At 43.6% G+C, this 23,996-nt stretch overlaps 1 protein-coding gene across 1 annotated transcript in view; it reads right to left on the bottom strand.

Annotated features, from left to right (window-relative positions):
- ZCCHC24 (zinc finger CCHC-type containing 24) overlaps window positions 1-23,996 on the bottom strand; it is a 111,512-nt gene that overhangs the window by 61,452 nt on the left and 26,064 nt on the right. The window contains exon 2 of the mRNA XM_028729180.2: window positions 17,403-17,603. Coding sequence (XP_028585013.1) covers window positions 17,403-17,603 — 201 coding nt within the window. The remainder of the gene's footprint in view (window positions 1-17,402; window positions 17,604-23,996) is intronic.

The following is a 23,996-nucleotide window of genomic DNA, read 5'->3' as shown; positions in this document are numbered from 1 at the left end:
AAAGAAGAAGAAGAAGAAGAAGAAGAATAGTCAAGATTCAGATTTATCACCATATCTGCTGGGGACCTCAGAACCAGTTAACTAATCCAAAACCAACCAACCAATAAACCCTTACATCTGGGTAGCTTGCAGGCACATTCAGAGGTTTATGTTCCATCGGGCAAGAAATCTGTGGAACCACTAAAGGAAAGTAGGTGAAGCAGCAGGCATTTGGGAATCTCTGCCCCACACTTCAAACTGGACATGACTGGGTAGGCATGATACAAGACAATCTGTGGCATTTTGCATCTGATGGTCATGTATTCCCTTGTTACCAAGGTCCAGCACAGCATCAGCTGCTGACATGTACAGACTTGTTTTAAAAGGCACAACATCATGGAAGTGGTACAGCCAGGGTTGTTGGGTCAATACCTCAACAACAAAATGTGTTATCTTTTCTTTGTTTCAGGCCAGATGGCATTCACCCAAGAGCTTTTAATGAATCCAAATGTGAAACTATTGAGCTAAAATATGTAACATACATATTACAATCAGACACCTTAAAATCAACAGACATTTCAATGGTTGAAGAGTAACCCCTTAAATAATAATAATAAAGGACCAAGAGGAGACTGAGAAGTTACAGATCCATTATCAGAATGTGTCTTCTAGTTAAATTGGTGGGAAGCAAAATTAAGGCTAGCGTAGTTAAAAATACAAAAGAGCAAGCCTTGTTGAGCAGGAATCAGCATGGCTTCTGAAAAGTGAAGCCTTTTCTCAATCGTCTTTTGTCAAAAAAACAAACAAACAAACCATGTAGGGGTGAACCAATCAACAATGTGTATTTGGATTTGGACAAAATCCTCACCAAAGGCTGCTGAAGCAACTTAGCTATTGTAGTGATCAGTGGACAGATCTTCTCACGGATTGGTAGCAGGTTAAAAATAGGAAGCAGAAGGAAATAGTAAGTTGATAATGGAGGGAAGAGTGAGATTTCTCAAGGATTTCTATTATCCCAGGTTTCCCAGAACCTGGCTATTTTACTATTTAATGAGCTTCCCAGGAGTATCTGGCTAGCTACTGTTGGAGATGGAGCGCTGAACTGCATGGATCTTTGTTTTACTTACTTGCTGATGTTCTCATGACCTTAGCTCAGCACTTGAGAAACAATGATCAGTTCTGAAACTTGTCCACACTATTTGATCTCGTATTAGGTTTCACAGCCAATTCTGGACCAAATACTCAGTTTTGACAACTTTTTCCAAACTCAGTGAAAATGATGCCAAGGAGAAAGCAGGAGAGCAAGTTAATGCATCTCTTGAAAATGTTCGATTTAATTATTTTGGCAGGAGATAGGACCACTCATTCTGAATCACCAAATAAGATTGCTGTCGGACTGCACAGAGTTTTCAGTAAGGATTGCCACATCCAAAACAAATACAAGAAAGCAATTTCTGGCCAACTGTTACTAAGAGGAGTTTCTCTGTTTATTATCAAAATATTTGTGCTTTATTCTGCGCGCCTTGATTGAATTTATAAGAAAACAGACATTGGAATTGGTAATGGAACCAGAGCACGTTAATTACAAAAGGGTACACTTGTATTTTATTTTACACTTCTCTATTAATGTTTTGATATATATAAGAAACAACTCAACCTCCCTCTTGGGTGGTGTCACCATTTGAGTTAAGCACTGAGTAATCTACTAAAATTTAGAAACAAATCAACATTATGGGTAAAAACTGGAACTCCTACCAAGGACATTTGCAGACAATAGCCTTTTCCCTGTAACTGTCTTAGAAACTTGGATACATAAGCTAGGTGTCAAATGGCCCCTGAAACCAGAGTTATAGTCACCATCTCAAAAGTCGTATTTTCCAATACGATTTTTGGTTCCTAAAATTCATTCTGATTATGCACATAAAATATAATGGATAGAATTCTACATTATGTGTTGTTAGTGTGTGAAAACAGGAATATCCAAGGATCTCCAGGCATCGGTACAGTATACCTGAAGGAGCGTCTCCACTCCCATCATTCTGCCCGGACACTGAGGTCCAGTGCCAAGTGCCTTCTGGCGGTTCCCTCGCTGCGAGAAGCCAAGATACAGGGAACCAGGCAGGGGCCTTCTCGGTAGTGGCGCCCGCCCTGTGGAATGCCCTCCCACCAGATGTCAAAGAGAAAAACAACTACCAGACTTTTAGAAGACACCTGAAGGCAGCCCTATTTAGGGAAGCTTTTAATGTTTATTAGACTATTGTATTTTAATATTTTGTTGGAAGCCGCCCAGAGTGGCTGGGGAAACCCAGCCAGATGGGCGGTGTATTATTATTATTATTATTATTATTATTATTATTATTATTATTATTATGGCACCTCCAGGTAGTGGAGACATTGGGCACCGTCCTGGTGCTTGGGCATCTTCATGTGGTTGCAAGTGGCCAATAGCCAGGTTCAAAATGCGCCAACAACAGATGAACTTACTGCTTGTCTCCAACTGGAATCTGGCTGTTGAAATTTTCTAAGTAATCACTAATGGGGAGATGCAACCCTCCACTTCATTTCTCCCTGCTAATGACCACTCCTCTTTCCAATCAGGCAGTGGGGATGAATCATGCTCAGCTCAGTGACCCAGCCACAGAGACTCTGGGTTCTCAGTGTGTATGGGAGGAGGAAATTTTGCCTTCGGTAACAGAAGCAGCTAACAGACGAAGGCCACCAAAGGGAAGAATTTTAGTGTGGGTTTCCCAAGACTTTTTATACAATCACTGTGCTGTACAAAGAAGTGAAGATCTTGCACAGAGGAAGTCTAAGTGAAAGGCACAGATTTGGACCTGCCTCCCAGTCAGGGTTTATGCCAGCCAAAAGTGACTTGTGCTGAAATAACAGGGGTGGGCTCCTGTGATGGTAGCTTGTTCTTAGCACATTCTAAAAGTAAGTATTTTTGGCTGTAAAATATTAATATTACTACTGAATCTAAAATGACTTAACTGTCCAACTGACTTCCATGATCAGAACCGTTGAGAAACATCTAGCTGCCTTTGCACTCCAATTGGTTGTATGAGTTCTTTTAAACTCAGCTCTGCCTTCTCCCTGGTCGGTTTGTGTGTTTACAAAGCACTTGTGCATGCATGCTTTTAATCTGCAAGCACAAGGTCCCCATTTTACCTCTATTTAGTAAAGTGAGAGGTGCCAAGGCAGATTTAGCAGCAGCCTATTTTTACCAGCTGGGAAGCAGCTGCATGGAGCAAAGTTAAATAAATAAATTCCAGGCCAAATGAACAGTGGCATGAGATGTCTGGCTGTCACCTGCCTGCAGAGTGCATCCCATGAAGGAAACACAAAGTCCAGCAACTCAAGCACCTTTGTGGCCCTACGTCAATCTAGTCAGACATGTGAGAGCAGGTATCTAACTGGGCCTACTTAGATCAGCTTAGGTGAAGACAGCTCTCTGGGCTACTCCAAATGAGAGGCCAAAAATTAGTGCGAAACAATACAAAAGAACAGAACAAAGGGTCTACCACCATTTTCAGCTCAGATCGAAAAATCATTGGGAGAGAAACTGCAAATGAAAACCAGATTTTAAAAATCCTTCTTATCTGAAGAAGTGTGCATGCACACGAAAGCTCATACCAATAGCAAACTTAGTTGGCCTCTAAGGTGCTACTGGAAGGATTTTTTTATTTTTGTTTTGACTACAGCAGACCAACACGGCTACCTACCTGTAACGAAAACCTGATAAACACACAGGCATGCTAGCATGAATTGCCAGTCACAACAACGCTTCAAAAAGCCATTGGCAAATTAGATATGATGATCACCTTAACATTTTTAACAGAGCTGAAGCTGGTGTGGCTTAGGCGTTGTTGCCTGTGGTCTTCGCTATACCGGTAGTTCCCAACTCTTGTTTTCAAAAGTACAGGACTCCCTGAGCAAAGCCTGGCAGCTGATGGATGGATACTATAGGAATCTTGATTCTCCAGCCTATTGAATCCTAATGCAGGTTACCTCACAGAACACTGCCTCACTTGTTGACCCAGGAAAATGCTGGCTGGTCAGCAGCCATCACATGCATAGTCATGTTGCTGTCATAGCTGCTCAAACACCTTTTTTCAGGTTTCCGAGGCATGACAAAAGCCTGCAAACCCTGTTTGAGCAGAGATTGCACTGGGACAGAAAAAATAAACATTATGCACCGGAGAGCATAGCTCAGTCACATCACCTTCAGTTCTCTTGCCTGTTTTGAGCTTCATACCTTTACCATGCCTACAATGCCTACATGCATTATTTAGGATTTCAAAATCCGGATTTCCAAGACAGTGAAACCCGGGTAAATGAAACCACACCAGCAGAATAGTTAAGTTTGGTAGAAACCTCCTTCGCCGGGTATAATAATATCTGTGTACTTGAAGTAGTATGCATAGGTTCTGATCAAGCACCTGATTCAGCCTATTATGAGTGAACCTCAGGCTGTCAGGCTACACCTACTCACCTGGGGCAAAACCTTATTGGAATCAATGGGATTTCCTTCCAGGTAGATACTTTACATATAGGATTGAGCTGTCACTCTCAGTATGTATGGATATCAGTTTTTTTTAAAATTATCTAATTTCTTCATTAATTTTATTAGTGTAAACTGAGTACCTGTTTTTGGTAGGAAAATGATAGACAAGAAGAAGAAGAAGAGTTTGGATTTGATATCCCGCCTTTCACTCCCCTTCAGGAGTCTCAAAGCGGCTAACAATCTCCTTTCCCTTCCTCCCCCACAACAAACACTCTGTGAGGTGAGTGGGGCTGAGAGACTTCAAAGAAAGGTGACTGGCCCAAGGTCACCCAGCAGCTGCATGTGGAGGAGCGGAGACGCGAACCCGGTTACCCAGATTACGTGACTACCGCTCTTAACCACTACACCACACTGGCCACTACACACACTACACCACAGACAAATGGGTGGATGGATAGATAGATGCAACTACTTTTCCACTTTTAGGGGTAATTCCTAAAATGAGCAAGCCTCGACTGATGGACTATTTAACTGGCTCTTTCTTTTGCCTCTGCAGTAGCTGGCTGGGTTGAGTTGGGGATGCTTGGCCAGGGATATTCATTTCCACCCACACAGCTGACTCTCTTTAAGATTTAGAACTCTCCTTATGGTTCCAATGAGGTTTCCACATACCTAAATGAGGACAAATGATTTGCTAAAACCTAAGCATGTAAATAAGGGCTGGGAACGGGCAAAATAGTAACATAATCCCTACAGCCGACAACTGAAGATCAAAGAATTTGGTAGACGCTGCTATTTTCCACACGATTCGGTTCCTCCAGGTTGTAGGCAGAGCCAGAGAGCAAGGGGGGGGGGTCCAAAATACCATGGGAAAGGCTTGCTTTGCTTTTCCCTTTCTCTTTTTTTTTTTGGGGGGGGGGGGGACGGAATGGCTGGTCTAGCCAGACACAGCAATAACTTGTTAAAGGGCCAGCTCTCCATTGCTTTCCAGTCCAGCTTGGCAGGCCCCAGGAGGTCAGATGAGGTTCAAAAGAGAAAGTTTGGAGTTTATGCTCCCTTTGAATATGCAGCAGTTCACGGACCTCTTCATCATTCACTGTAATAGCATCTTAACTATCATGTATGCGGCTCATCAAAAGGGGCAATCCCTCCTCATTGTCTCCAGCATATTCTTAGTAATGCGTTGGAGACCACACAAGCACACAGCCTTCTTTGCCTTGATGTTGTTGCTGCACTAAATTCCAGATAAAACTAGAAGTCTGTGGTCAAAGGTTTGGCGGGTTATATCATTTCGTTAACTTCAGCCTTCCTTACCTCTGCACTCTTGGCCATGTATGCCCCTTCATCCCTCTGCCCCTCCTCTTTTTTCTAGTTCCCCTTCCCCTCTCCTTTTAGCCTCCTCTTTCTCAATCCAAACTTTCATTCTTAGGTCCATCTTCTTCTATCCCTCCTTCCCTCTGACCTGCTTCCTGTCCTGTTCCTGACCTGCTTCCTGTCCTGTCCTGCTCTCTCCAGAGTCAAGGACAATCAGTAATGCTTAAGACCAGAGCAACTTGGTAAACAGTTCGCAGTGGAAAATTGCTTTGGGGCTGCCTTTCATGGGCATTTTATGTGCATGCCTGTGTGCATGCCTTTTGCGCAAACATGCAGAATGTTGTAGGATCAATGTTTTGCTTAAAGTTGGCTTCTAGCCCTTACGGCTTTGAATAAAAACTTTGGAGGTGTGGGATCAACTTCATGGTGAAGCCTAATAAGCCTGAGGGGGTTGTGTTAGTGCAAGGATTTGTTTGTGCAATGGAGCTTCCCCCCTCCTGTCCTTCCCCACCTCCCCAAGGCATGCCCTGAATCCTCTCCAAATCTGCTTCAGAGGTTTGGGGGGAAGCCTAGAACAGATTTAGGGGGCACAAGGAAGGAAGGAGAGGAAAGTTCTGTTGCACAAGCAGATATCCTTGCGCTAACTCAACAAGTGACTTAGCGCTCCTTTGGATACCAGCTTCAAGTTCCACAGGTACCATGCATTTATTAAGGAAAGGGTACGGCTTTATAAAGCATCTTGTGCTCCTCTGGAAGAATATGTGGGAATCCTTCACCACTTCAGAGTATATGGTTATATTTCTGACTGCCCTGCAAAGATGACGTGTGCACAGTCTTGCTAATGAGACCACACACCCCATCGTGGCAGTGTCAGGAGAAAGATGAAGAGCAAAGGGAACTGGGGTAGAATCATAACAACACTGTAGTCCTATGTGCAACGGATAGGTATGTGGGTTCCTGAAGCCCAGTGGTCCCTGGAAGCCCTGACAGATGCTGAACCCCAGGGCCTGGTTTCTCAAGCTGAGCATCCCTAGTTGAGAATCACTGAAAGAACATTGCGCATGAGCCACTTTTATTGCACCTAAGAAAATGCCCCGTGCAAACCAGAAACCTTCCACGTTCTTGGAGTTACTAACTAATACTCCACCAATCTTCCACACAAATTCTCTCCATGCAATGAGGCAACAACTGCTTATAGTTTATCTGAAGCTCCCTGCTACAGATAAGAGGCTCAATCTCAGCTGTTGAACTTGAGCAAACGGAAGTTGTGGGACTGCTGGATCAGCAAAGTATACTGAAAGCAACATCCCCTTTATGTAATTTGCCACATCTGGCAGGAAACCCCTCTCTTTTGATTTCCTTTTTGAAGAAAAGTGGACTCACTGCGTGGGTGTTGGTGCATCTTTTACACCAACCTCTTTTTGGCGTCCATCCCCACTCAGTAAACCAACTCCCCATCCCTAGTCTTTCCTAGGGTGTCACCTATTTTCTGAATTTACATTAAAACCACGTAGGCTTTCACCAGACATATAAAGAGACCAGGACTGCAGAATTGTGCAGCTAAGGCTTGAATTGCTGGTGTGATGTGACCATGGTGGTTTCTGTTTACTTTAGATATGACAGAGCTTACTCTTCAGAGCCATATAAGCAATTAAGATTTATAAAATTGCAAGCTGTATTGTTAGGGAGCCATATTTTCCTCTCTTAAACACACTAAACTAGTATTATTTTCTCTTCAAGTTTTAATGTCCAGTGTAGCAAAGAATTAAAGCAGAAGGAACTGTGCCATTCAACATAAAATGTCAGGGCTAGACTGAACAACATACTAAAGATGTTATGGTGTATTTATCTAGGAGTTGCCAAAGCTGTAAGGGATTGAGGGGAGGTGGTCTGTCCTGCTTCCTGTATCTCAAAATAGTTTGATACCAGAGGAAGGATTGTCTGTGTTCCAGATGCTGATAAACTTAAAATCTATCCAGCCTATCCAGGTTGCCATCAGGGATAGACAGTTCCTGCTCTGCATCAATTTCGCATGAACTTCTTCATCTGTGATAAAATTGCATTTGAATTTATGTTTGAATGTGTATTCTATCACATGACACTTGCATAGATTTCTTGGGAAGAGCCATGGTGGTTTAACTGATATAAAACAAATCAAGTATATAGCATAGACATTCCTTAGGTGGTTTTTCATTGAGTTGGGATTGCTTATTTAGTGCTTGCAAATTTCTGCATGAAATTTCATTTACGGAATTGGTAAAGAAAGAGTTTTAAGGAAGAAAAAAAAAACCCTCTCACAGGGAGCTGCATCACACTGTGGCACAAGAAATGTGGTCTCTAGTGCAGACTCTGAAATCTTGAGAACGTGTGATTTTGTTATTGAGCCCTAAGTGCATTTCTAGTTCTTACTATTGTGCAAAGCATGCGTGTGGTTTCTGCTAAATAGTGCTACGACTCAAGCCTGCCATGCTCTTGAACCTGAAGATCCATGGCTTGAGGAATGTCAAGCAAGGAAGAGCTTTGCACCACCACTAAACTCTGGCTAGAGGAGGAGGAAACTAGAGGATATTAATCAGCCAGACCAGCAAACAAATGATTACATAATGACTTCCTGTCCTTCACCATATGCTCCAACCCACAGCCTACTGCACCTCAATCTCTGCCGAAGTCTAACCTTCCTTCTGGGACAAACATTAGAATACAGTACATTTTCCCCCTCCAAATGCCACATAAGATATATCAAGCAAGTTGTGAATCCAGATCAAAATATACACACTTGCATAACTGATTTAAGAACTGTTGATTCTCTGCAGAGTGTGGGATTCTGGATTGTTTCATGTGGTATTGAATGCGTGTTATGATCAGACTATGTGAGGGTGGAGGAAGCCTTGGCTTGGCCCAGAGGAGATTAGTTTAAGGAGTTGTTCTGAAGCGAGGGCAGGTCTCTGACCTTACAAAAGCATCTAAGATTTTGTGTTCTATTGAGGAGGGAAAACATGGTTTTAAGGGTCTCATCTGAACAATCATCACAAAGGAGAAGTTACATAATACTTGGATTATTTACTTAGCAAAATTGAAGGGCACAATCAACCCAGCTACGATTTAAACTAATTACAAAGGGATCCAAAAAAACAGAGCATTTGGACCTCTCAGTTGAAACCGCTGCCAATCAACCCTGCCTCTGAGTATGCAGCTCCAAACCCTGAATGTTATCTCATGTGAAACATCTAGGAACAAAGGAAGCTGCAGTATACTAAATTAGACTATTGGTTCATCCAGCTGATTTTTTTGTCTGCACAGATTGTCAACAGCTTTCCAGTGTTTCAGACAACCCTACCTGAAGATGCCACCAAGTGAAGCCGGGTCCTTTTGCATGTGTTCCTCCACTGAGCTGCAGTACAGCCTTTTCCAGCAGCACTTCTACTGGAGCAAACAGGCAGCAGAACTTGTCAAGTTATTGGCCTAGCCCAGTGTGAGACTCTTAATCTCAGGGTCTTGGGCTCGAATCCCACGTTGGGCAAAAGATTCCTGCACTGCAGGGGTTGGACTAGATGACCCTTGTGGTCCCTTCCAACACCATGATTCTATTCTCCAAGTCAGCCAGGGAGATCCACAGGTGAAAGCAAAGATCCTCATGCACAACTTGTTTGCTGGACCAGGAACTGTGTCCACAGATCAATTTTGGACATATGTTTGGACACACATCCTTACTGTGATGCACATCTGGATGGAAGGTGCACAGAAAGATTTCCAATCATTGCAGTGGGTGAGTAGGGGTGGCTTTCTATGTGTCTTGCAATGCTTAGAGCAGTGCACACCCACATTCCCTGGCAACACACAACTGGAAACAGCCCCTGTTCCTTACCAATGCTGTCTATTCGATGCAGAAACAAACAGCATCTTAACTGCTCTCCCCCATCTAAAAGAAAGGTGAGCATGTACCAAGATGAAGACCAAGGCACTAGAACAGTTTAATTAAGATTCCTGATTGAGCCGCTTTTATGGAGATAGATGAATTAAACATTTGATCAAAAAGGTGCTGCTGGTTTTGTAAAATAAAAACCCCCAAAATCCATTGGGTTATATGCTGCTCTGCCACCAAAAGAGAAAAGAATTGTCAAGGGAGGTGAGGTGGCTGAAGGCCTTCCTGAAACAGCAATCAAGTACAACTATAAGTAACAATGAATCTAGACCCTGGGTGCTTCCAGACTGTTACCAGATTTATTTATTATTATTTGTTTATTAAATTTGTGTACCGCCCTTCGTCCATAGATCTCAGGGAGGTTCACAACATTAAAAATTTAAGATAAAAACCCAAAATACATAATAAAAACTAGAACAAAAAAAAATCCTCACATACCAATTAACACCCCCCCACCCGAAGTACACATGTTTGCTCTAGGGGTGGAGTTGAGGGATCATGAAAAGCCCATGCCTGTTATGAATAAATCTTATGAGAGGACCTGTAACACTTGGGATATTAAATCTAATAAACAACCAATGGACCTGCCAGTCCAAGTATTAAAAGTAATAAGAACAGCAGGACTTGCCTTTTTTCTTTTCAGGAACTTCAAGGTGAGCAGTTGGGAAGATTCGTACTTATAAAGGTAAAGGTAAAGGGACCCCTGACCATTAGGTCCAGTCGTGGCCGACTCTGGAGTTGCGGTGCTCATCTCACTTTATTGGCCGAGGGAGCCGGCGTACAGCTTCCGGGTCATGTGGCCAGCATGACTAAGCCGCTTCTGGTGAACCAGAGCAGCGCACAGAAACACCGTTTACCTTCCCGCCGGAGTGGTACCTATTTATCTACTTGCACTTTGACATGCTTTCGAACTGCTAGGTTGGCAGGAGCAGGGACCAAGCAACAGGAGCTCACCCCGTCGCGGGGATTCGAACCGCCGACCTTCTGATCGGCAAGTTCTAGGCTCTGTGGTTTAACCCACAACGCCACCCGCATCCCTTCGTACTTATAGCCTCCTTTAAAAATTCAAATTTATGTTTCAACAGTAAATTAGATTGGGGCAGCTAACGTGGTGCTTTTGAGGTGTTGTTGGGAGTGAAACACCCATCACCCTTGATCATTCGCCATTCTGGATGGGGCTGATGGGAGTAGACTCCCCCAGCTTCTGGAGGGCATCATGTGAGCGACTCCTGGATGAGAGACATATAAGATAGATAGATGGTAGATGATAGATAGATGATAGATAGATATAGATAGATGATAGATGATAGATAGATAGATAGATAGATAGATAGATAGATAGATAGATAGATGATAGATAGATAGATGATAGCTAGATAGATAGATAGATGATAGATAGATAGATAGATGATAGATAGATGATAGATAGATAGATGATAGATAGATAGATAGATAGATAGATAGATAGATAGATAGATAGATGATAGATAGATAGATAGATGATAGATAGATAAGACAGATCGATAGAGGTGGGAAGGAGGGATAAATACATGGTGCCCCCAACCCAACACTGCACATTGCATGAGCCAGAACTGTATTTCTACCTCTGAAATAACCTGCAATCATGTACATCCATCGGTGCATGAAGGGAGGGGAAGAGAAAAGAAGTACTGAATTCAGCCTTCAGCTTTATCTCCTGATTGGCACTTCTGTACCAGCTGCTGGATCAGGGTGGAGAATTGCACACAATTGTCCCCAGTTGTGCTTCAGCCCTGCCCTGTCTTGGAATGCATGTTCCCTGCCTTCTGTGGTTCCCACAGCCCCTCTAAAAGGAAGCAAGAAGGGGCTGCTGGCAGGCTGGTCAACTGCTCCTTAGCTGTGCCTTCAGCCTTATTTGCACCGCCTGCTGTTTCTGCTTTCATTTGCTCTGCCCTTACCCTCCCTGAATCCCACTTGGGCCTTTCTGCCTCTTCCCCATCTCTTTGTTCTCAGCTTTTGTCATCCTGACCTCAGTTTTGGAGCCTGCGTCCCAGCATGGCCCTCAACAAGACATCATATTTTTTTCGTCTCTGGTAAATTTGTTCCTGACAATTACAAAATAAAGGCAAATTTGCTTTTCCAGCTGTGGAATTTGTTTGGCTGGAATAAAAAGCATGGCCCACAGGTTTTGACTCCTATTTTGAATGAGAGTTCCAGATTTTGCAAGTCTGTCAGCGAGTGAGATTTGTGCTTTAGCCATCTATACTGTATGCTATATGCAGGCCCAGGAGTAGCTCCCAGAACTGCGGAAGAAGGGTCTGAATGGGACGTTAAGAGTAGTGGTAGGCAGATTGAGAGGGAAACTGTTAAGAAAGAAAAATAACTTACGTCATTAACAGGATTGTGAGAGCAAAGTCTGCTGATAAGAGAATATCCTGGGGATGGGATTAAAGCTATCAACACAAAAAAACCAGATCATATGATAAAACTACTTCAGACTGCAAGGGGTGATCTTATGACTGAATGCTGCCCAATATAAAAGCTTACACAGAGAAAATTAGCACATTTGGGTGAAAGTAACTTAGAACGCTTCTCTCTAACACACAAGTTTTCTATTGACAGTTGTTATTTTTAACTGAGGGAGCATTCAATCACACAGTCTCCCAAACGGCAATCTGAAATTATACTCTCCGGGATAAGTTTTTCTTTAAATTTAATGAAGGAAGATTTGCACCCTCATTCATTGCTATACCACAGGGAAATTGTCCTTTGGGTACATGCCACTTTTCCTTCAAAGGAAATTTATAAACAAGGGATTCTGGACACTAGGTAAGTTGTCATGAAAGGCATTGCCTCCTTGATGTGGAAAATCCTGACAACAAAAGAAAGAAAAAGGGAGAAGAGAGAGGGATTTTGGAATTTGATGGTTAACCACATGGGGTGTTTTTGCCCTTTTAGAGAGAAAATTGTTTATATGCGTTTATTTTCTAAAGATGTAAATAAACAGAACTGAGATTGAAGATAGGGAAATGGAGAAGATTGGGTGGTGTATTTTTGCAGCGAATTGTTAGTTTTCTTCCTAGCCAAAGATCTTTACAATGCCAGCAGGTAGAAATAAACGAGATGTCAATGGCTACTACAAGGAAAGTCACTGCCATCCCCCCACCACTGGTCTAAATGGGAGTTGGATACACCGCATGTTGAGGTAACATTTGGGGAATGCAAAGGCATAGTTCCTCATTGGCTGGCTGGCTTTAGCTCTCATATCACTTACACCAGATGGGAGATGTCAAACAGGCAGCTGCATTCTCTCACCAACACCATCTCTCATTCGCCCCCACCTCTCTTCTCAAACACTTCAGTCTTTTATTCACAGTGGTTGCTAAACTTAGCTCATCCTAAACATCAAATGCAATAGGGATGGACATGGGGAAAATATAAGGGTATGTAATGAGGGGGCGGGGAGCCCGACGACACAAAGATCTAAGGGGGGAAAAGTTATAAGCATTCAAAACCTGCCCAGATGTTCTTTGCTAATTTCCCTAGAAGTTGCAGTACGGTCCCAGCTCGGTGGCAAGTTTAACCCAATCTCCTCAAATGAAAGGGATACACAGCAACAGACAAAGAAGTGTGGCTCAAATAGTGTGACCTACATTACAGAACAGTCCTCAATTGGAAGGGCTATCAGAGGAGAGTCTCTTCGAAGGAGTCCTCTGTTCGAAGGTATGCCCAGTCCAAATCTGGTTTAAATATAAACGAACCATAAGAAGAGAGGGGTGGGCCTTGAAGTAACTGATCAGCTGTTATGAGAGGCATACTCTTGGTCACAGGCTTTCCTACTATGAGATGTGTTCTATTTTGCATACATAATTATCATAGGCAATTTTATGCAAATCACTAATCTCTTTTTTACCTTCCTTTTGATGATGTAGTTCCTCTTTTATGGCAATGCACAAGTGACCACCATAGACTCATTGCACACTGATCTGCCTAGAGTTGTTCGGGCTAAACATAAATCACGCTTAAATTCAAATAAATTATAATGGAGCAGATTCTGGAACTCAACAGAATTGAGCAGGTCTTCTTGGATGGACACAAAACAAACAGGCCAGAGAGTAGATTTACCTCAAGTTTTTGCTTAGAAGCAGACCAAACATTTCCTATCTTTGATTTTGAGAGCCCAACTCATTACAGTGGTATCTCGGGTTAAGAACTTAATTTGTTCTGGAGGCCCATTCTTAACCTGAGGTACCACTTTAGCTAATGGGGCCACGTGTTGCCGCCGTGCGATTTCTGTTCTCATCCTGAAGCAACGTTCTTAACCTGAGGTACTATTTCTGGGTTAGCGGAGTCTGTAACCTGAAGCATCTGTAACCCGAGGTACCACTGTATTTCCTTAGGATGTAAATTTCTCCTGAAAATAATACTGTGCACATATCTACTTTTCTTCAGTTATGAATATACTTGTGGGAAACAGGGAAGTGCTTTTGCTTGGCCCTAATTTTGCTATATTTTTTACTCCAAATCACCATCCAGGTTTAGAGCTTTTGCAGCTTATAGTACCCACAGTTCTATCCCTGGTAATCGTAACAACAACAAAAAGGAAATCACTCTGAGGACTGGAACACAAAGAGCAACCACACACAGTCCATTACCTCTCTCCCTTGGGGAATTATGTGGCTGGAGAAGCCTCGATTTGCTATCACTGTTTACCTCCTCCACCTCCCTTAGAAACAGTCTTGCAGTTTCAGTTTCAGCTGTTCTAGGAATCTCTCCTGGTCTCCTCTCCCTCCTCCTTTCTAAATCGCCAAGAAATCTGATGCACCAAATGGGTGGGAGTGCATATTGAGTTTTTAAGGGGTGGGGGGTGGGGGTCTGACATCTGGTTCCCATTAGCACTCTCATGCATGCTGAATCAGGAATGGGAGCTCAGAGTGGAGCAGATGAGAGTTTTAAAGTTTATTTCAGCACCAGAAAGAAAATCTTTGCCTCCCTGGTAGCCCGCCCATGAAATGTTTAGACCCAATGAGTCAGTTTCACCCAAACATCTACTCCTGGACTGGAATTAGCCCTGCTCCATATTTTTAGAGGTGCATCGCCAGGTATTATGAGGAGAAGGGCATGCCCTCTGAAGATCTTTGTTGAACTCACAAAAGGATTTGGGGCAGAGGCAGGAGGAGCTGTGTTGTTCATTAGTGGTGTCAACTGCTGGTCAATATGGCAACTGACACGCCATATTGCAGAAACAACTGGGGTTTTTTTTAGTGACAAATGGTGACTAAAAATGAACAGATGACTTCTGCTTGTACAATGGAACTTCCCCAACTCTGCACCCCATGTGCCCTTGCACCCCCACATCTACTCTGGGAGTTCCCCTACCCTCTGGAGAATATGGAGGATTTGCAGGGGCTTCCCCTACCACTACACCCCTTGAGCCCCTCACACCTCCCTCATCTGCACCAGAGGGGGAGGGGTGCAGAGGAGAAAGCAGGAGGGAAAGTTTTGTTGTGCAAGCAAGAAATAATTTCACTTATACAATAACTTCTTTGGATGCAGGCCAAGTAGGTATAGCTACACCACATGATGCCAGTTTTATATCACGTTTAATATCATGGAGTTCCCCAATCAATTCTGGAGATTATAGTTCGGTGGGAGTATAAAAACTTCTTGCAAATCCCCAGGGAGACAAAATGTAAACTAGTAAACCTTTTTGATTTGACATGTGCCCAGGATGACTGCAGTTTCACTATTAGAAAAATGAATCCACAACAGAATCCATGGCTTAAGAGTGGACATGTGAATGTCTCCAAAGCTACTTAGGAAGACCTGTTCAATTCATTGCGGTAGTGTAAACTTTTGATAGTGTTATACCACTTTAACTGCCATGACATCCCCAAAAGTGGCTTCAGATTTGTAGCTCAGAAAAGTGCTGACATTTGTCTTTTAGAGGCCCCCTTGCAGAATGATGGATTCTAGGATTTTCTGAAAAGACAGCCTGATTATTAAACCAGGTATAGATATGCCCGAATTCAGCCTTCCCTACTTGGTGCCCTCTAGATGGTTTTGGGCTACAAATGGTTTGGGGTCATCAATGGCCACAGATGATGGGAGCTAATAGTTCAAAACATCTTGAGGGCACCAGATCGAATAAGGCTTCCCTAAATCATGTTATCTTACTGGTAAACCCAGTGAAGTGACTTTTTCCTCCTTCCTTCCAATATAACATTTACATGGCTGCAAATTAACTGAAAGCAATGGAATTCTCTTGCGACTATTATATTAAGGATAGAGGTGTCGGTGCTAGAATGGATCCCTTAAACAATTTAGCCCAGACTGAGGGTGGCGGGGGGAGGCAACAACAGTTCTTACTGAGCCCTTAAAACCATCTGCCCATGTTTGGCGTGTAGGTTTTGAATGACAGGCCTTGCCTATGTTCTGTCTTTACGGGGGGAAAAGTCTTAAGGTATATGGAGAAGGGTTAGAAAGCCATGAGACAGAGGGAGAGCCTGGAAGCAGACTTTGGCAGAAGCTGGAGACAAATGCTTTGGCAAGGATGTTTGCTCTTTTGCTGGAGGTTTTCCCTCTCTGTCAACAACCCTGCTGCTACCTTCAGTATGGATCCATCTTAGCTCAGGGCAATGAGAAGAGCTAATCTTATTGGAGCAAGAAACAACAACACAAGATTCCCTATAGAGTTGAATTTTTAAAACTTAGCATTTCCAGAGAGCATTTAAGGTTCTTCATCCACATTGCAAAAGGAGGCCTGGGGCTGGAAGACAATTACTGCATTTTTACAATCACCCAAGGCTTCAGAAACCATGCTTTATGAAGATGTGGGCATGTGCTATCGCCCCACCCTTCTCCCTTGCCCACTCCAACCCCCCATTATTCACTGGCTCCACCACAATCTCCTAGCTTGCATTAAACCAGAATTTCCCATTTCATCCAAACTAGGGAACCCTAGTGGTTGACAAATCTGAAAGGTAAGTCAGGATTGTAAACCATGGTCCAAATTGTTTCTTACTGTATCTGTGTCCTGGCTCACATACATGTTAATGTTCAGGTCATTTCCCCCCCCCCCCCTCTGTTGGTTTTTTGAAGGGAAGAAAAAAAGGATACCCATCTATTCCCTTCCTCCACCTGGTAAAATGGAGAGAGAAAGTTGTGTGGTGGTGGTGGAGGGGTGGCCTAGGGCTTCCTCAAACCTTGCAGCTGATATTTCAGACCAGTCACTAGTTCCCAAGATCCAAATGTGTTGTTGATGCTTTTTTTGCTTCCTATATGTTTTTGGGTTTTTTTTTGCTTGAAATGTACATTACTTAGTTGTTCTAAATGAAGTGTCCCATTCAATAACTGCCGCTGAACGATCATGGAAATGCACTTAGCAAAGAGGGCGTAAATATATCTGATGTGTTCTTCAAAACAGATAAAGCACAAAGAGGCGACGTTAAATGTTTTCAAAGATCTCTCAGCTGGGGTAAGAGAGAGAAACTCCTTTTGGCGGGGGAGTGGGATAAGTAAGATACCAGTATGTTTTCTTTTCCGGCATCATCAGTCCAGAGACTGCAAAAGCTAGCAAATAATCCCCGAGAAGATTATTGTGAGATATCACATTAGCTTATGATCTCAAGGAAGGTAACAATCCACTTCTTTCTTAGCGGATGGCACAGCCAAACATTGTGGTGAGCCTTTTGTTGTCCTTACCTGTGGGCAGTCCTTGATGTAGTGTCCCTTGTTGAAGCAAAGATGGCACAGGTAGTTGGGCGGTGGTCTCTTGCTGGGCTTTCTGGCTTCTGAGGAGAGGGATATGTCGGAGAAATGTTCAGTGAGGGAGCTCAAGCCGTCTACTATGTTATTAAGGGAGCCATAGGGAGAGGCACTCTTATAGAGGCTGCTGCTCAGCGCCTGCCAAAGGGGAAAAGAAAGAAATGAAACAGGGTGGTTTTCAGTGGGAATAGAAGCAAAATCCACATCTGAAATTGCACTGCCTTTGCTTGGTGACCATATGACTGGACTGAACAACAATGCTAATTTTTTTATTTAAAAAACCCGAAAAGGGGTGGAAAGCAGTATCAGTCTATGCTTCCCTTCACAAAAATCATTTCTCTGACTTGCTGCAAAAGTTAATGACAGGAAACCAAGGCTCACACTTAGAGGTCTAGATGGGATTTAAGCAGCCAGACAATGCACACGGTTGCAGCCCTGGCGAAGAGAAAGTTACCAGAGTATATTTTACAGATCCCTTTCTCCCTGATCTCAGCACCACATGGATTATTTGAATAAGCACTCTTTCCCCACCTTTTGTTGGACTATAAAGTTCTCTGCAATCAATAAATGGTGCCAAACACCCCACAGCCTCTCAATGGTAAACAAAATTACTAACGGGTCTATTTTTAAAAACAGATCGGCATCACACAACTGCTCGAGGCCCCATGGCGTATATATTCCACATGCAATGTTTGTTTCCTAAGATGGTAACTGTGGGGAAGCGAAGAATCATTGATCACAAATTCCAATACCAACTAGAACCTGTTGTCAGACTGTTCTATGTTCCACTGAAAGATTGCTTTATATAGAAGGTTTACAACCCTAGACACTGTGCTCTCATCAACACTTTAAACAGTCATGGCTTCCGTAAAAAAATGCTGGGAAGTGTAGTTTGTTATGGGTACTGAGAGTTGTTAGGAGACCGTCCCTCCCTCCCCATTCACCTTACAGAGTTAAAAATTCCAAGAGTTCCCTGGGAAGAGGGACTGATGGTTAACCCACACTGGAAATTGTAGCTCTTTGAGGAAGAATAAAAAGGTAAAGGGACCCCTGACCATTAGGTCCAGTCGTGACCGACTCTGGGGTTGCAGTGCTCATCTTGCTTTCTTGGCCGAGGGAGCCGGCGTACAGGTTCCAGATCACGTGGCCAGCAGGACTAAGTCACTTCTGGCGAACCAGAGCAGCACACGGAAATGCCGTTTACCTTCCCGCCGGAGCAGTACAGTGGTGCCTCGCAAGACGAAAAGAATCCGTTCCGCGAGTCTCTTCGTCTAGCGGTTTTTTCGTCTTGCGAAGCAACCCTATTAGCGGCTAAGCGGATTAGCGCTATTAGCGGCTTAGCGGCTATTAAAGGATTAGCGGCTAAGCTGCTAAAAGGCTATTAGCGGCTTAGCGGCTTAGAAAAGGGGGGGGGAGCGGAAAAAAACACGCAAGACTAGCAAGACGGTTCGTCTTGCGAAGCAAGCCCATAGGGAAAATCGTCTTGCGAAGCAACTCAGAAACAGAAAACCCTTTCGTCTAGCAGGTTTTCCGTCTTGCGAGGCATTCGTCTTGCAGGGCACCACTGTACCTATTTATCTACTTGCACTTTGACATGCTTTCGAACTGTTAGGTTGGCAGGAGCAGGGACCAAGCAACGGGAGCTTACCACGTCACGAGGATTCAAACCGCCGACCTTCTGATTGGCAAGTCCTAGGCTCTGTGGTTTAACCCACAGCGCCACCCGCGTCCCTTTGAGAAGGAATAGGGGTCTACTAATAACGCTCAGCACTCTTAAGAAACTACAGTTCCCAGGACTCTTTTTGGGAAGGAATGATTGTTTGAAGTTGCATACTACTGCTTTAGATATATAGTGCAGGTGGGATTTGTGCCTTTGGAATGCAATAGGTACAACTCTTCTTGGCATGTTCATATGTCAATAGGAATTGCCATGCCTGTGGCCTTTTTGCCTGCCTTAGAGCTGTTAAAGGCATAGAGCTTGCATCAAATAAAAAGTAGCAGCCCTCTCATGTGCTGCTTTTAATCTTTTGCTTCCCCATAGCATTTGCCACACGTTTATCCTCTGAAGTATTGCAGGACATGCCTCCCACACTTTAAATTTTTTAAGAAAATCCTTTTTAAGGTTAGCTCCACCTCATTCTATGTAGGGATGGGCATATTGCTAAAATGGCCAGTGTCAGTAGTGGGGCTAACCATCTGTGACATTGCCATCAATCTTGGAAACCCAACTGTGATGTCATCATCTCCTAAATTTGGAGAGGCCGAAACAGTTGCTTCCTTGACAAATGAAAGCATCTTATGGCCTTTGTTTGTGAGACCTAAGATAATCAAACTGAGCAAATCACCCCCTCAGTTCAAGAAACAAAAACTAACCCTATTTCGTTCAACATACACTCAAAGACACTAAGGGTTTGTCTTTGGATGCTATAGCTTCCCACAATCATTGTGTGGTATAACTTTGAAGGAAAATTTCAAAGAGTCCACACACACACAAATGTAAGAGAAAATATTTGGCATCCAAGGCTATCCAAGAGGGAAAATTTAAAATCTGGAAAAAGGAAGAACAATAAAAAAATATCAAAAGTAATTGTTCATTTGTGACTGGTTAAAGAGGCCTTAAACACAGTGTTCTGGATTTTATAGTCAAATGGTAACAAGGAGAACTCAGACCTACATCTGTCTTAGATTTTTCTGTGGGAAACCTGCAGCTGTTTTAACTGTTCCCTGGCGAATGGCCCTTTGGTGTCTCTCACCTCCTTGGGATGGCTGCTCTCTCTAGAGCGAAGGTCAGACCCAGCAAACACAAGGGGCTTGCTATTCCGAAGCCTCAAACCAGCAGGAAGCACATAATCACTAGGATGGAATTAATATTCTTAATAGTGGGGGAGAGTCTGTATTCTTTCAGATGTCCTTAGATGTTAATAAATGGGTGGACCACCCTTATTTAAAATTTTCTGAGGTAAAATGCTATGGCGAACATTCCCCAGAGGATAAGGTGGAATGCCTTTGGCAGAGATTTTTTTGTAAAAATCATTCTTGGATGACTAAGAAAGAGTTCCTTCAACTTTTCACAGGGACCATCCATAATGTACGTTACACAAAACTGGAGTAAGGAGTAGGAAGGATACTTCCTTCTCTTCCTTTTCCTGCCTTTATTTTCTCTCTCTCTCCCCTGTGCCATCTCTCAGTCAAATGCCTATCCCTCTATAGTCAAAGCCATCCCTCCTTGCCCGCAGAAAACCTGGTATCTTTAGTGTTCAGAACAGAGCTGGATTTTTCTTGCACATCAGTTGCATAATTTGTTTAACAAAGCCTTTCATGTATTAAGGACTAACTAGGCCTGCTTTCAAAGGGTTAGTATTGCCAACAAGATGGTATTTTACTGCTCTTTCCAATAAAACCGTGTTGTATCAGGTAACCCACATTGGAGCCTGAAAAGCCAGTCAATTCCTTATCCTCCAAGGTTCCATCTATGACCCACCATATTTTGCAAAGGCCCACAACATTCTACTACATCTCTTCCACTTGCAATCCATGATGCATCCAAACTCTACCCCTGACTCAGGAGGTGCTGATAGGCTCTATCTCTTGCGCCCACCGAAGAGGATAGTAGTTGTTTTTTTAAACCGAAATTTAATTCAAAATACTAAATCCATAGCTTTCAAATGCAGTAGCCTCCACTGCTGGGCAAACAACAGCAGGGCCTAGGCAAGAGGTTGACCAAGAGGCTTTGCCCCAAATCAGTTCATGTTAAAGCTGCAGTCCATTCTCAAATATCACAAACTAACCATCTCCTTCCGCTTTGTCTAACTTTATTTTTGGAGAATGTTTAGAAACATGTTTCCTTTTTTTATTTGCAAAGTTTGCTGCATTATTATTATGTATACAATATAAAAACTGACAGAATTTGCGAATGCCTACTACAAGGTTGTAACAAAGCGTGCTCTCTCTCTCTCTCTCTCTCTCTCTCTCTCACACACACACACACACACACACACACATTCATATAAACAGCAAGGTCTCTCAGGGTGAAACTTATTGTACAGGCCAGAAACAGTAACACTGTTAAAAACAGAAGTACAGTGGTACCTCAGGTTAAGAGCTTAATTTGTTCCAGAGGTCCGTTCTTAACCTGAAACTGTTCTTAACCTGAGGTACCACTTTAGCTAATGGGGCCTCCTGTTGCCGCCGCGCCGCCGCCACATGATTTCTGTTCTCATCCTGAGGTAAATTTCTTAACCCAAGGTACTACTTCCGGTTTAGCGGAGTCTGTAACCTGAAGTGCCTGTAACCTGAAGCGTCTGTAACCCGAGGTACCACTGTAGCTGAAATGAAACAAGTTTTTGAAAAGAACTTTTAAGTTGTACAAATCCTAGAGAACTGGTTGAGGCTTTGTGCATTGCTGAGACAATAGGGACAAGTAATGTAGAGGCACTGGTGGACGAAAAGGAGGGCGGGGGGAGCGCACCGCCCCAGCAGTGCAATCCCAGTGGGGTGCCATTGTGGCTGCCCCCCCCCCACACTGGGCGCCACGCCCCTGCAGGCGGCACACCACACCTCAAGGACACACGCCAGCCCCGCCCCCACCTGCTCTCCGCCCCCCGGTGCTGGAGCATGAAGCTCTGCCACTGTGTAGAGGTACTTGTGGAACATGAGGGAGGCCCCGATCCTGGTATCTGAATTGGTAATGGCTCGGAATTGGTCTGGCTCTAGGTAGTTTTACATCGCATATGAAATATTAAAATAAAATGTTTGCTTGCTGACACACATTCTTTATTCCTTCACCTGGTGTCATCCAGTTGGCCCATGTTGTTGGAGGACTTAGGTGACTGCCACTTCCGTTCCACACCCGCAACTGAGACGTGAACCGCAACTTGTGAAAGGTGAGGCGTCCATGCTGCACAACCTGCTCCAGGCTCACTGGATGCCATTCCCCACTACCACAATTCAAGTCCACAACTGGAGTCCACATTATTTTCCTCTGATGACTTAGTTCTCACTAAACTCTTTCCAACTACTGCAGTCTTGGAACAGCCTCCAGTTGGCTTGAGAGGAAATCACAACCCTCCCAATGTTCCTGCAGCCTGAAATCATAAGAGGAAAAACCTTTTCCCACTTCATAGAATCAGTTGGAAGGGTCCTCAGAGTCATCTAGTCCAACCCCCTGCAATACAGGAATCCTGCCCACAGCTGTCCCTGGGTGGTCTTGAATCACCAACCTTCTGGTTAATAGCAAGATGCACTGACCCACTGCACCACTGGCAGATGTTCTCCCTTGAACCTGCTGACTGTAAAGGAGGACCAAGCTACTCACGGCACACCTTTGCATCTAACGTGTGAGCATTAAAGAAAGAAATGCAAATAGCACCAACTATTTCTCTGTGTGTGGTGATAATGATCTAGATCACAGCAGACAGGAAGGGAAAATTGAGCCCTTTTCTCCTCACACTTTCTCAGAAGCTGTTACGCATTTGCATTGGGAGGAAGCTCCCCAGTTGCTGTGGAGGCATCTGAAGCAAGCTCGCCTGCCCTTCTGTTCCCCTTCAGTCCTACTCTCTCCCTATCACAGTCTGCATCCTTGGCAATTTCCCCATCGCCCTCCAGATGAACCTAACTCCTAGCCCTTCCTGCTGCTCGCCTGGCTTCGCCTACTTCCTTCCCCCTTCCCGACAAACCGCTCTCCTGGATTTTGGATTCTGACCTGTGCACTGGAAAATATAACCATGGACTCAGCTTCTTCCTCTGGTCCAGGTTAGGCCTTCCTGATCAAAAGATAAAACAAACAAAACCTATTTTAAAAAAACAAACAAACCCTAACCATTCTGACTACACTTTTGACCAGCCTATAAGCAGATCTGGATAGGCATTCAGATTCTTTTTTACTTATAAATTCTAGTGGAACTGAAGGGACACACTCACAAGGATAGAACATCAGGATTGCACCCTTGCTGACTGAAGTAGCCTGACTCATCCGGTTGTTTCATATGATTCATGAGGATTCCATTGGGATGAACATTCCTGAAGGCCCATTACCAAGGGGAAATAATCCTGGCAACAAGTTGCTAAGAGGAAGTGCTACGAATGTCAAACTAATGTTGCAGCCTTCCAAAAAACCTTTCCCCACATCTGGAAACTGCTTTCATTTACACACTCTTAGTCTTGCATGTTCCTGTATGCACACACGCAAAACAGAAACCTTTGCATTACAGTGCTATATTTCAACAGAGGAAGCTCAGCATCAAACAGCACATGACTGGAAGAAGCACATTTTTTTATTCATGTGTGTGACGTGAGTTGCCACGTCTCTTTGTTTACCAAAAAGAAAGCTGGGTTAGGGGTGGGGGGTTGATTCAGATCTGGATTGCGCCCATGGCATGCAGAGGCTATTAACCCTTTCCCCACCAACATTTCCCCACTGTTTTCTCATTCAAAGGCAAATCTATCAAATTTGCACTTTTCAGAACAAAATGAGAATTGAAGCACAGCCATCTTTTGAAAATTCAACACTTAGTTGAATTTTGCAGTGGAGTT

This window comes from Podarcis muralis, chromosome 6 (genome assembly GCF_964188315.1).
Source record: "Podarcis muralis chromosome 6, rPodMur119.hap1.1, whole genome shotgun sequence".
Taxonomy (NCBI): domain Eukaryota; kingdom Metazoa; phylum Chordata; class Lepidosauria; order Squamata; family Lacertidae; genus Podarcis; species Podarcis muralis.
This window is presented reverse-complemented; position numbering and strand designations above follow the sequence as displayed.